Source organism: Nyctibius grandis, chromosome 6, assembly GCF_013368605.1.
Source record: "Nyctibius grandis isolate bNycGra1 chromosome 6, bNycGra1.pri, whole genome shotgun sequence".
In the NCBI taxonomy this organism is placed as follows: domain Eukaryota; kingdom Metazoa; phylum Chordata; class Aves; order Nyctibiiformes; family Nyctibiidae; genus Nyctibius; species Nyctibius grandis.
This window is the reverse complement of record NC_090663.1, coordinates 33,689,773-33,704,122: the sequence shown is the minus strand read 5'-3', so window position 1 is coordinate 33,704,122 and position 14,350 is coordinate 33,689,773. Positions and strand designations below refer to the sequence as shown.

The 14,350-nt window shown below is 38.4% G+C and overlaps 1 protein-coding gene across 2 annotated transcripts in view; it reads left to right on the top strand.

Annotated features, from left to right (window-relative positions):
* SGCZ (sarcoglycan zeta) overlaps nt 1-11,528 on the top strand; it is a 249,926-nt gene extending 238,398 nt beyond the window's left edge. For both annotated transcript variants that reach the window (XM_068403800.1, XM_068403799.1), the window contains one exon: nt 11,307-11,528. In XM_068403800.1, coding sequence (XP_068259901.1) covers nt 11,307-11,528 — 222 coding nt within the window. The remainder of the gene's footprint in view (nt 1-11,306) is intronic.
* The last annotated feature ends 2,822 nt before the right edge of the window (nt 11,529-14,350 follow it).

Here is a 14,350-nt window from a genome sequence, read left to right as displayed (position 1 = left end):
CCACTATTTTATCTCTTACACAGGAGAAGGCCAGAGGAAAATGCCAAAAGACTTTGGAAAGGCATATGATAAGCTTCCACAGCATCAATGGTTGTGCAAAATTACCATGGCCACATTAGGGAATTGCTGAACTAGTTAAGGCCTGGTGTGAGGAACCAGGGTAAACATCTGGCAGATAAAATGTCTACGTAACAAAATATTGATTGGTGTCCTTGCTTACAGCCCAAAATATACACCACAGATTAGCAGACTGTATAGAAAAAAGTGTAAAGGATTTATCATTACTCATTTTTAAGAATAAATATTCTAAAACAAAACAAAGTATCTATGTCAAAAATAATCTTCATTTTAGCCTAAAAATGTGTGCTTTATCAGTCAGGTTTTTTTCAAGAATAAAAGAATGTTGTCTTTGCGAATTCGATGTTGGATCTGTGATTTTTGTGATAAGACAATATTTGTACCAGAAAAAATACAAGTCTTTTTGATCATTCTCACACTGGTTAAATAAATTTAACTTTTTAATGTTTGTAAGCTTATTCAAAAAATCATCAAACATGTGAATTAATATTTTCTTTCTATAGCATAATTATTGCCCTCATATGCCAGAAGATAGCTATGTGGCATCTGGAATCAACCAGTTACAGCCATATAACAGAACATTATGAATTTACTGTGGATTAATCTACGAAACATATATTTTCCTTTTATTTAAGAATGATGTTAGAATATTTTTTAAGAACATAAATGTGTTTATGAAATACTTTTCCTCTAGCCTTATTTCTCATGCAGTATAATCTCTAGCCTCCCACATCATAAGCTGGAAGCCTTTGCAAGCATTCTGAATTCTGCTGCTTGATGCATTTTCTTTTTATTTACTGCAGTATTATAATAATCCTTTTAGCCCTATTACGCATTATAATGCGTGATCCCAGACTGAATACTGGGGCTGTAATTTAGGCTCAGATTCTGCTGCCCTTTATAAAGCTCTTGAGCTGCACCCTTGTGAGTCAAGGCATCAGCAGAACCCTTTGATTCAATTATAGCTTGGCATTTAGTTGTGAACTATGTATTATTCTATAAATAAACCATAACCAATGGTTTAAAGCAGCAATCATTTACAAGGAAAATGAAATGCGAAGCTCCAGGCTCTAGCTGAATCTATTGGTTCACATAAGAAGAAAAAGAACATTTCTTGTCTGGAAATTCAGCACAATGACTGCTAGTTGACCACTGCTGCTTTCACATATAAACACAATGCAAAAGTACAGATCAATTTTGAATTCTGTAGATACTAGATTTTGCTAGGCATAAAAATATGTTACAATTGAACCTGAAACACATTATCATATAACAGTAACAAGCTTAAAGGATTATTTGGTGTTGCCCATTCTTTGGTCTAACAACTAATTTTAATGGTTTTGACAATACGTCACCCTTTGAAGAAGGCTGCTAACTAGCCTAAGCTCTTACAAGTCTTGTACAGCTGCTACGTATTTTTGCAAGCAGCTTCTATGTAAACTAGGCTCTGCGCTTTCATTGCATCCAATTGACTATTAAAGACCAAGTAAATAAAAGGAGAAAGACGCACAGAGGCTTCTCATTTTTACAAACATATTCATATTAGTCACCCTGTGACCTTTTTCCTATTTACTTCTTTATGCCCTTGTGTTTCCTTGTCAAATTGCACTCCTTCACAGCATCATTTGAGAACTATATTTGATTGTTTCTGGCATAATGAGGCTGATCCCTTGGTGAGACTTATAGCTGTCACATTAAAAATAAGCAATGCTCTTTAACAGACAAATTTTACTCAAAGTCAGCGTAGCAGACAAGAAGACGTTTATATTTACCATTTTAACACAACACAGTTTATGAAGCATACACCCAACATTATTTTGTAGAGACTAACAAATGCATATAGTACTAACATTTCATCTATAATCCTATCCGTTTCTCTCTCTAAGTCCAGGAGATTTATTTAACACAGAGACTAATATTTAATAAAACTGGAGTAATCTTCACTTGTAAGCCCAACCAACAGTACCATGTTAAGACTTTGTTTTTGGTGAGGTTTTTGTGGATGGTTTTTATGTTCTGAAACAGAAAAAAAAAAGGGTTTTTTAATTATCTAAGTGCAATGACTTGGAATTACCTTATTCTGCAAGCTGCCTGCCATGACTACTGAGGAATGGCTGATCAAAGGCAACAACATTTCCTAGATTAGTTCAGTTCAGGCGAGCTATGTTTGTCTGAGATGAAATGTTTGCAAAAACAAATTTAAATGTTTGATATGGATGAAGTGAGTTCAATAAAAAAACAAGCAAAGGCTCTAGAGCTCTAGAGCTCTAGAGCTCAAAGATCCACTGTTTATTCACCAAAAATTGTCTAACAAGTGTGTGCTGCATTTTGTTTTCACAGCCCTTTTTCATGATATTAACCAGGTGACTTGTCACTGTTGTCTGGGAGGAAAGAGATTAGTGGAAACGAAGGGAAACTTTTCTGTATTTTTTTAATTATTAGTTTCAAGAATTCTATTAAGATGTTTTGACATATATTTAAAATTACTAAAATACCATGTTATTTTTAAACAAACCCTTTCATTTTCAACTTAAAACAGTTATTAATGTGTAAGTTAATTTATAGTAAAAAAACACTTTTATGTAGAAGTCCACAACCAAAATACAGTGTTCCCAAACCACAAAAGCAAAGTGTTTTAACTGACATCACCCATCTATGAACTGTTTGTTCATGGGCAAATTTCGAAGACCAACACCATAAGCCATTTTATTAGAAAGAGATAAAGAAGTGACAATGAATAATTTATTATATAAATAAAATATTTTTCCATTAATATCACATTTTAATCTAGTTCTTATTTGAATGGTAATTAATTAATACGTTTTTGTACTCGGTAGACTAAGCACAAATATTTCAAATACATTTCCCTTTCTGGGTTGGGTACATAAATCACAAAGAAGTCACATCTGTCCCCTCATTGAACAAATTTGCAAAGACATCTAATATCATGTAGAATATGATCCTGGGAATTCTTGTGTATGAGACTACCACTGGCATTCCGTAAGCACTGGAGCTTGTAATCTTCTACTGGTCAACATTCACAGCAACCCCATTTGATCATCCCTGAAAATGATTCCCTTGATAGAAAGAATAAAGGCACCAGAAAGTTTTTGCTTCAGTAGCCACTCATGTAAATTGCACTGGGGTTATAAATCAGAAGTTACAATATATGCTTGTGTTTATTTAACATGAATTTACAAAAATGTGCACTTAAAATGAAATATGACTCTCATAAACACCACTTCAGTACTGAAGAGTCAAAGCACAATTTCTTCCATTCAAGCAGGAACTGTACACTTCACTAACATACAGTGTTAGTTTTCAAATCACTTTCAGTTGTCAGCAGTTTTAGGCATAACACAGAGGTGGGAATGGGAGCAATGTCAACAAAAGAAGAAACTTGCCAGGGTGGCTTTATCTAGATGTATCAGGTATAATCTTTAGAAAGAGAACATTCACCACACCAGACCACGCCTAAAGGTCTCCTTTGTCTTGTGGTCAACTGATCCTACTCCTGTAGAGAACACATTTTCAATACACAGGTTGTACTAGATCTTTTGGTCTTCTCTGAATATTTAGTATATTCAGTTTCATCCCAGTTGTCACATTCATTTCAGTGTTGAACTGTTCCTAGGTACTATTAATCATTATGACAGATATGGTTCCAGATATTGTGCCAGCATATGATGTTTAAATTTTACAGTATATATGCTATCAAGTTAATATTTTAATTTTCCATTATGGTATTGTTTTTTCTTTTTCTCAGAACTATCTTTCAGGTTTAATGAAAGCTAGCTTTGGTGAATGGTTTTAAAATAAATGTCAAAAATACAAAGATAAGTGTTAGAACAAATGGCCCACATGAACTAAAGTACTGCAATTTATCCTATAGTTCATCTTCACCTTGGCTGTTAAAACATACCAGCAAATGAAATGAAAATTATATAGTTGAATCTAGTGACCCAATCTATATAATCCTCTTTGTAGGTATGCTTCTGATTGATAGCATATGCAGAAGAGCAAAAAGACTAGACAAGATCTTGCATTGTTATAATTCAGATTAGTTCTGAAGAGCCTAAGGGAATCCAAAAGGTTCATTTAGGGAGATGTCATTACACTGTCTCCTCATATTGGTTAATGAACACTAAGCTTTCAGCTTTCCTTCTTTTCATCCACATTTCCTCCAGTTTCCTGCCATTTCTTATCTACATTAGCCCTGAAATGTGCCTTTGCAGCTCTGTAGAATTACCTGTCTAATCAAACTGTACCTGAATAAAAAAATTTCAGTGTTTATAAATCTTAACTCTTTTCATTTGGCTTTATCAGCTTAGCCTATCATCTCCTCTCTTGAGAGGCCAGCAGGACTAGGGGAGTGATTGTCCCCCTGTACTTGGCACTGGTGAGGCCACACCTCGAGTACTGTGTCCAGTTCTGGGCCCCTCACTTCAAGAATGACATTGAGGTGCTGGAGCGAGTCCAGAGGAGGGCAACAAAGCTGGTGAAGGGTCTAGAGTGTATGTCCTATGAGGAGCAGCTCAGGGAACTGGGCTTGTTTAGCCTGGAGAAAAGAAGGCTCAGGGGAGACCTTATTGCAGTCTACAATTAACTGAAAGGAAGTTGTAGCGGGGTGGGGTTCAGCCTCGTCTCCCAGGCAACTAGCAACAGGACTAGAAGACGTAGCCTCAACCTGTGCCAGGGGAGGTTCAGGTTAGACATTAGGAAAAATTTCTTCACAGAAGGGGTTATTAGGCATTGGAATGGGGTGCCAAGGGAGGTGGTGGAGTCACCATCCCTGGAGGTGTTTAAGAAAAGACTGGACATGGCACTTAGTGCCATGGTCTAGTTGACAGGGTGGTGTTAGGTCAAAGGTTGGACTCGATGATCCCAGAGGTCTCTTCCAACCTAGTGGATTCTGTGATTCTGTAATATCTGTTTCTGGGCACTAAGACACAAAAGACAAAGCAGTGATCTAGGATTTCTAAACCTTAAATATTTAGAGGGAATGATGCTGCTCAGTGCTCTGTTCTTTGTGAAATAACATTTCTCTGAGTAGCTGCTACCTTTTCCATTTTGTAATCTCTCAGTCAGTCTCCTACAATATTTCAAGAATGGACAGAAGTTTTGTTTTCATCCTCGTCTATTCATCTGCTGAGGTGTGAGACTCTCAGAAAGAGCATGACTGGCTTGTATGGCCTTGATGCATAAGAAGTATTAAATGGCTTATCTCATACCTTTCATAGCACAAAAGATTAGAGAAAGGCCATGTATACCGGCACTTCCATTAACTACTATTATCTACAAACAGTGTTCCCTGGGAACATAATACTGTTCATTTTTTTGTCTTGCCACTTCTTCCCTTCTCTTTAAACACCTCATGACATCAGGCATAAAATGGTAAGTAGTTTAAGTTTTACTGATGTTGGAGGACTTTGGAGCCATGAAATTCAGTTTTTAGCAGATGATAGGAGGGGAAAGGGTATATCCTCAAACATGGACTTTGTTCGTGTGAAATTCCTTATATATTGGGCTACTATGATGATATATTTGGACCCCTGCTTAACTAATAGATAGCAATGTTGCATCTGTAAATTTAGTCTTTTATTTATAACCTTGACAGCATATATACAGAGTAGATTTTAATGCTGGCGTTAAGCCATCTCTATTAATCCCCTTCACTCGGGCTTCCCCAGGGATTAGCTATAGCAGTCTGTTTAAATTGCACAGTCTTCCCAGATTTCTGCAATGGCACAGAGCTTGTTAGACTCACCACAGCAGATATATCTTCACAAGAAGCCACTTCGGTTTTTCTTGGACACCGTACTCTGGTATCCATGTTGCTCACCAGATGTTCTGGGATGCGTGCTGGGACAGGACCTGATAGCTACTGCTCAAGAATAAGACACCTGGATTAATCTACATCACAGTGTGAAATTTGTAAGCACCATTGGAAAAGCATGTACAGCTGTCCTTAAAAAGATCATTTAACTTAATGAGCAAAATAACTGAGCTACATTGTATTGTAATGCACACTGGAGTAAAGTCTGCTGTGATTTAACCCCAGCTAGCAACTAAGCACCACACAACCACTCGCTCACTCCTCCTGGGTGGGATGAGAAAGAGAACCGGAACAGTAAAAGTGAGAAAACTTGTGGGTTGAGATAAAGACAGTTTAACAGGTAAAGCAAAAGTCACGTGGGCAAGCAAAGCAAAACAAGGAATTCATTCACTACTTCCCATCAGCAGGCAGGTGTTCAGCCATCCCCAGGAAAGCAGGGCTCCATCAGGCATAACAGTTACTTGGGAAGACAAACACCATCACTCGGAATGTCCCCTCCTTCCTCCTTCTTCCCCCAGCTTTGTATGAGGTAGTGTAGTGTCAGGGGATGACGAAAAGGCAGAGCTGCTCAATGCCTTCTTTGCCTCGGTCTTTAATGTTAGGACCTGTTGTCCTCAGAAGACTCAGCCCCCAGAGTCTGAAGTTAGGAACAGGGGTCTGTGTGAACCCCCCGTAATCCAGGGGAGACAGTTAGTGACCTGCTGTGCCAATTGGACACCCACAAGACTTTGGGCACGGATGGGATTCACCCCAGAGTAATGAAGGACCTGACAAAGGAACTTGCCAAACCACACTCTATTATCTACCGGCAGTCCTGGTTAACTGGAGAAGTTCCAGCTGACTGGAAATTAGCAAATGTAGTGCCCATCTACAAGAAGGGCCGGAAGGATGACCCAGGGAACTATAGGCCTGTCAGCCTGACCTCGGTGCCAGGCAAGGTGATGGAACAGATCATCCTGAGTGCCATTACAAGGCACATGCAGGACAATGGGGGCATCGGGGCCAGCCAACATGGATTCATGAAAGGCACGTCCTGCTTGACCAACCTGATCTCCTTCTATGACCAAGTGACCCGCTTAGTAGGTGAGGGCAGGGCTGTGGATGTAGTCTATCTAGACTTCAGTAAGGCATTCGACACTGTCTCCCACAGCATCCTCCTAGACAAACTGGCTGCCCGGGGCTTGGATGGGTGGACTCTTCAATGGGTTAAAAACTGGCTGGATGGCCGATCCCAGAGAGTGGTGATGAATGGGGCAAAGTCCAGCTGGCGGCCTGTCACTAGCAGTGTTCCCCAGGGCTCAGATCTGGGGCCGGTGCTGTTCAGTATCTTTATAGATGATCTAGATGTAGGGATTGAATGCACCCTCAGTAAATTTGCAGATGACACCAAGCTGGGTGGGAGTGTCGATCTGCTGGAGGGTAGGAAGGCCCTACAGAGGGATCTGGACAGGTTAGATAGATGGGCCGAGACCAACGGCATGAGGTTCAACAAGAACAAGTGCCGGGTCTTACACTTCTGCCACAACAACCCCATGCAGCTCTACAGGCTGGGGGAAGAGTGGTTAGAAAGCGGCCCAGTGGAAAGAGACCTGGGGGTGCTTATCGACAGGTGGCTAAACATGAGCCAGCAGTGTGCCCAGGTGGCCAAGAAGGCCAATGGCATCCTGGCCTCTATTAGGAACAGTGTAGCCAGCCGGTCTAGGGAAGTGGTCATCCCTCTCTACTCGGCACTGATGAGGCTGCACCTTGAATACTGTGTCCAGTTCTGGGCCCCACACTTCAAGAAAAATATTGAGGTGTTGGAGCGAGTCCAGAGGAGGGCAACCAAGCTGGTGAAGGGTCTGGAGGGTCTGACCTATGAGGAACGGCTGAGGGAGCTGGGGTTGTTTAGCCTGGAGAAGAGGAGGCTCAGAGGTGACCTTATTGCAGTCTTCAACTACCTGAAGGGAGGTTGTAGTGAAGTGGGAGTCGGCCTCTTCTCCCAGGCAACTAGCTACAGGACAAGAGGACATAGCCTCAAGCTTCGCCAGGGGAGGTTCAGGCTGGACATTAGGAAGAATTTCTTCTCAGAAAGGGTCGTTAGACATTGGAACGGGCTGCCCAGGGAAGTGGTGGAGTCACCATCTCTGGTTGTGTTTAAGACAAGACTGGACATGGCACTTAGTGCCATGGTCTAGTTGACATGGTGGTGTCAGGGCAATGGTTGGACTCGATGATCCCTGAGGTCTCTTCCAACCTGATTGATTCTGTGATTCTGTGTGATTCTGTATGCTGAACATGATGTCATAAGGTATGGAATATCCCTTTGGTCAGTTGGTGTCATCTGTCCCAGCTGTGTCCCCTCCCAACTTCTTGTGCACCCCTATCCTACTCACTGGTGGGGTGGTGTGAGAAGCAGAAAAGGCCTTGATCTGTGTACGCACTGCTCAGCAATAATGAAAATATCTCTGCATTATCAACACTGTTTTCAGCACAAATCCACAGCGTAGCCCCATACTAGCTACTATGAAGAAAATTAACTCTATCCCAGCCAAAACCAGCACAAAGTCTTAAAGCAGTATACTACAGAACATCTGCAATGAGGTGTTGCAGAAGCATAGCTGTCCTCATGTAAACAAACATAAAATTATTGAGTTCCTAGAAAAAAAGATAATAACGTTCAAGAGATTTTAATCTAGCCTGATCTCTGACACATATGCCCTCTGATTTTTCCTGAGTTAATTCTTGTTTGAATCAAGACATCTTTTAGAACCCATTTAATTTTGATTTGCAAATTTCTCATGATCCTTCTCCATCACCACTGCAGCTAAACTGTTAAAATGGCCAGTCACACACTCTCGCAAAAATACAAATAGCTAATCTTGTATTGTTGGATCTTCTTACATGTATGTCTTCTACACTGAAGTGCCTTTTATTATCACGTATATAATATTCTAATATTTCCTGCTTCTATTTTTTAAAGAAAAACATTGAAAGTCTTTTTCTTATCTTCTTTAATATTCCATGTATATCAGGGCTTACTGAAAATCAGTATTAAAAGTCCAAAAGGCTGCTTCAGATTTTTTTTGAGATCTATTTCTTAAAAGTTATCAAGAGCTGCTGATTAAAAGTATATGACAGTACTGGCTCCTGTTTAATATCCTGTTGAGTTACTGTCGAAATTGAAAGTAGTTTATTGCAGTCATGTTCTAACATCAATACTTGATCTTTCTCCAAGTACAGAACTATGCTGAGCACTATTCAATATAAAAGATACACATATACTTAAATAGAGCTTACACTGTTGAATACTACTAGATTTTTGTGCAATACTATTGATAACTCCACCATTGCTACATTAATAGTGGACTTGTTAACATTTCTTTTATTCTTGATATGAGAAGGGAAATAGTACTTTTTATTACCCGTCACTCCACTGACTGATGATTATGTCCTGTGTTTACCAGTTCCTAGCTTCTAGTTTGCTATCAATTTATTTTTTCCCCCATCTATTATCTTGTTTTCTTATTATGCGCACTATAGTTACATTCACGTTTACTCCTAGCTGAGCTGAATGTTTTAACATGTATAATCTTTTTTTCCAATTGTAATTCTAGTAGATCATTATTAAATTGTTCCCAACACCATGCACATTTCTTCCATCTAAATTATTTCAGTGAGGGTTTTGACTCCTGATTGTTCCAGGTCTGTGATACTGGACACGCACGCACGTGTGTGTAAATACATCATTCCTTTGTCATATAAATTACACAACAAAGATAATAATTTGCTGCATTTTAGTTTGGTAATCAATTCCTCTGTCAGTTAATATGTGAATTAAAACAGGCATCGTGCCATGCAGTTGTCACCTGTGCTTCTGAGATTCTCCTTTTCTGTCCCTTTTAGTGTAAATTCTCAGTGACGACAGTATCTTACTCTGGGAGCTGCAGAACTCACAATGATGTGGGGTTATATTGTTTGGGGCTACTTTCAGCGTGTATTCCCTTCGTTGTCCCCAGTTATTCACAATTCTTCTGCTGTGAATGGTAACATGACTGTGCATCAGTCTTTGTATGGGATTTTATCCAGTCTTCTCAAATTTTTCCCAGCCTGGTCTCCTTCATTTCTCTCCAGCAGGGGCTTAGTAGTGTTTCTGTGATGCTTTTCTGCCATATACGGCTGATTTTATCAGAAAATAATACTCGTCTCCTGTAGAAAAAAGGCAATACATGCCATATCTCCCCAGATTCTTCACATATACTGCTAACATAGTGATATAAAGGTGTCAAGTTGGCTTTGTTGATTTTCAATACCTGATAAAAAACACTAGTAAGTACTTAAGGAACTCACCTTTTCCTAAGCTTTGTACTGTTATATGCAGGGCTTAAAGCCATTTTGATTTGTTACCTGTCTTCTTGAAGTTCATAGTCTGCACCTGAGGTAATGACTGATCTTACTTTGGCTCTCATTTATTCCTTCCATAAATAAAAAATAAACTCTAAGCAGCTGGAAACTCCTCTGTTTGTGCCAGTGGAAGACATGGGTTTTCCTGCTTTAGTTACTTAGTTTCATGACATTGTTTATTCAACACCCTGAAAATGTAACATAAGCGTAAATATTGCAGAACTCCATACAGATTCATTAACATTATTAGTATTTACAGTCTCATACAGACTTATGTTATTTCTAATGGAAGGAGATTAAAAAAAACCAGCATTTTTTTAATCATATTCAATGTTCAGAAACAAATGGGAATACCCTGATGACCTTCTTAAAAAGACTTTAACCTGGAATCTTTTCTCCTCTTAATTTAGGTCAAATAAGCTCTTTATTTTGTGCATATGACTCTGTACCCTTATTTAATTATTCTCTGGATGTAGCTATTGTTAAGCCCCTACAATTTAGCACAGTCCAGCACATATATCCAGCTGCTTACAGGAACACACTGGGGAATGTGCTCTAATATCACTTCACACTTATTAAAATACAAAATCTTCCGGAGCAAGGATATGCTTCTGCCATGAATGAATAAATTTTAATCATAAAATGTACAAGTGAAAATTCAACCTATTCAAGAATATTGTCAAAATGTTTTTGTGTGACACTGCTTGTAACTGAATAAACATGTTGGGTGAAGTATTTGCATATACTGTAGTAATGAGCGTTAATGAGTATACAACTACACAGAGTTGAAAAACAAGAAATGTTGACAGTTTTTTTATTTCTAAAAATAATTATTTCTAATATATTTTTCTAATATTTCTAATAATCTGGTCAATACTTCTAATAAAATATTTATAACTTTAAAAATATTTTTTAAAAACTCATGACTCTGCCTCAAAACACGTCTTCAAAATATGTCACGATGCTGAAAGAAATTTACTTACTCCTTTTTTTTTCCCCCTACTTGTAGATATTTTTAAACGCAGATACAATCCGTCTGGGAAATCTACCAGTGGGTTCCTTTTCCTATTCCTCCTCCACCTCATCCTCCTCCTCCTCCTCACCCAGCTCTTCAGCTCCTCGCCAGACTATCTATGAGCTCTGCGTCTGTCCCAGTGGTAAACTTTACCTGTCCCCAGCAGGAGCAGGCTCCACATGTCAATCCAGTAGCAACATCTGCTTGTGGAGCTAAAATGACTCCAATTTATCCTGACACCAGAATAGCCTTTTGTTACTATCCCTCTGCTTCACAGTTCTGCTCGGTTTCCCTTGTGACAAGTTCGACGCTTCAAACAGCCTGCAGAGCAACTTCTTCCAGTGTAAGCAGGAATACAGCGCTGCCTTCTCTTGTGGTTTGTGTTGCCACTCAACGCAGAGATGGGAGTGAGATATTCAGAAATCAATGTATTCTTCATCAGGAAACCTGGAACATAATATCACCTTTTGTCCAAAAGGGAGAATAACACAGGTGCCTTTGCTACATGAAGTGAAGCACATAGTTTTAGATTTTTGCAGGACCTGGATATGAACTGCACATATATATATTCAGTACATAAACAAATTTGCCCAGAATCTGATGGTGAGATGAATTGATTCCCCCTGTATGATAACTTTACTGTCTGAAAGCACAATTTTCCATTCATCTTTTTGGATGTAAACTTTTATCCCTGAATTTTAAAATTTTGAAGCATTGCGATGCTTGCTTTACTGAACAATTAAATTCAGTAAATGTTTTTTAACACAAAAAGAGACAGAATCCCTCCCTGAGTTTGGTTTCTTTAAAAGTGTGTTGTTACTCTTTGTCTACTAAGTCTAGGGTTTTGTACACTAGCTAAATTTTGGAAGTGCTCAGCAATATTACCTTGCCAAGTTAAAAAGACATCCGCTCTTGTTTGTCAGATCTGAATGGCCTTATATAGTATTTTTGTGGCTACTGCATGTGAAGTGATTGCTTTAAGTAGAACATACAGTTTCTGGAAAAGAAGAACAGGGTAAAGAGGGAAATACTGATGATATGTTTGTTGATTGGTGTGTTGCTCTTCGTAAGGTATTTATAATTGGCAAATGTAAAAACAACAGAAAATCTTCAAAGGTACATCTTGTCCATTTCGTAGCTACATCTAACTGCTGCCATTTGAACACAGTACAAACGTTAGTATTAATGTAATGTGTAATGCTGAGAAGCAGTGCACTAACAACTGGTATGACTTTCACATTTGTTATTCTCTTTTGTTTACCATCTGCTGCTAAGGTTTTCAAAGTAATAGTAATATATATATAAACACATTAAATGACATTCAATATTGAAAAGTACATTGATATTACATTGGCTTTATCAGGTCTGTGTTTAAATTGTGCAGCCCCATTTGCACTCAGATCTCATTACTGACTTCCTTTTTTTTGTCAAGTTTGATGTGGGATTTCTTTCTTGTATCAATGTTCATACTTATTTGGCTTGGTTGGTAATTGAAATCTTATAAAAATGCTTTGGTATGCTGCTAGTAAATTTATCGCAACATTGATTAACAAGAGTATCTCAAAACTTGCAGAACCCAGGAATGTAAAACAGTATAAAAATGTTTCCTATTGTGGAAGATGGCTTGATTACATGAGGTAAGTGTACTTTTTAATTCTGTCCTTTAAGTTACAACACCTCCCATGTTGCTTTAGAGACTTCTGAATGTAAGATCACCAATGCAATGAGGGCATTTGCAAGGTAACTCCAAAGTCAGGGCAGACAGTGCAAGGTGGATATTTATACGCATTTTTTTGTTGTTGTTTTCACTTCAAATGAAATTCACTCCTATGCAGAAGACCAGCACAAGACGTGTCCACGGCTTGACTGGTGCTTGCCTTTCCATTGGCCCTCTTCAGAGATGTGAATTTCACCCCATAGCAAGAATGCTATATTTGCTGTTTCTGGCAATTAAATGAAGATTTTAAATTGATTATCTCTTCAAAAGAAGGCTGTTCACAGCTGATTTGTTACTTCTTTGTGAATTTTATTCTTTTACTTGGCACATTAGAGTCAACAAAATCAAGCCAGTAAGGCCACATAGCTCTGCACTGTCAGGATTTTCTTGCTTGGAGTCCCTTCAGTCTGAAGTAGAGCATCTGAGAACTTCAGCAACCTATGAGATAGCATAATGGATTCTCATAATGTCTTAACATTCTGGTGACTTTCGTAATATTGATGTTTTACTTTAAATCCATTGAGAACTGTAAGGAGGGGAAAATCTCTGTGCTCATTTTGAAGAAAATTCCTAGCCCGCATGATTTCAGAGAGTATTGGAAAAGTAATTTGTAAGCAGCGTCATCATTCCTAAATTGAAGGAGAAAGAGACATGGTATTTTTGAATGTTTGGAGCTGGCAATAGTGAAAACCTCAATACTAGAGCTCTTCCGCTTATAGTGCTCCCCAAAAATATCAGAAAAAAATGATATAATCCCACAATGTCATTTCAGATGGAAGGAAACTAGAAGATCTCAGCTCAAATACCGTATTAAAACATGGAGCCATAGCTGTGCTATTTCAGCGCTGGTTTTATAATGCTTAGATCATTGTGTGCAAAGCCATAGGAAATTTTCAGATTCTTTTTGTCACCTTCCTCACAGATTCCTGGCCCTGTCTCCAAGTTATTTCAGTCTTTGTTGGCCATTTATAATATCTAGCATCCAGGTTATGATTAAGCCCCAACTAATGTTTCTCTAGGTAGAGATCTTATCTGATTGAATATTTTGATTGTGTATTTTAGAAAAAAAGATGTCACTTCTTATTCTTGTTAAAGCAAGAGTTTCCCATTAACAAATCACTGTTGTGACAATTTTAGGGGAAGACTGAAGACCTGAGGATATTTTTAAGCATTAATATTAGCACAATTAAAAAAAAAAAAAAAAGATCATTGGCTAAAATATTCCTCGCAGTTTTTTTATAGTATATGAATACATGTATCAAATAAAGCTTCTTTTTGTACTAGAATGTTTGTATCAGAACCACAAAGATGGTATTGTAGT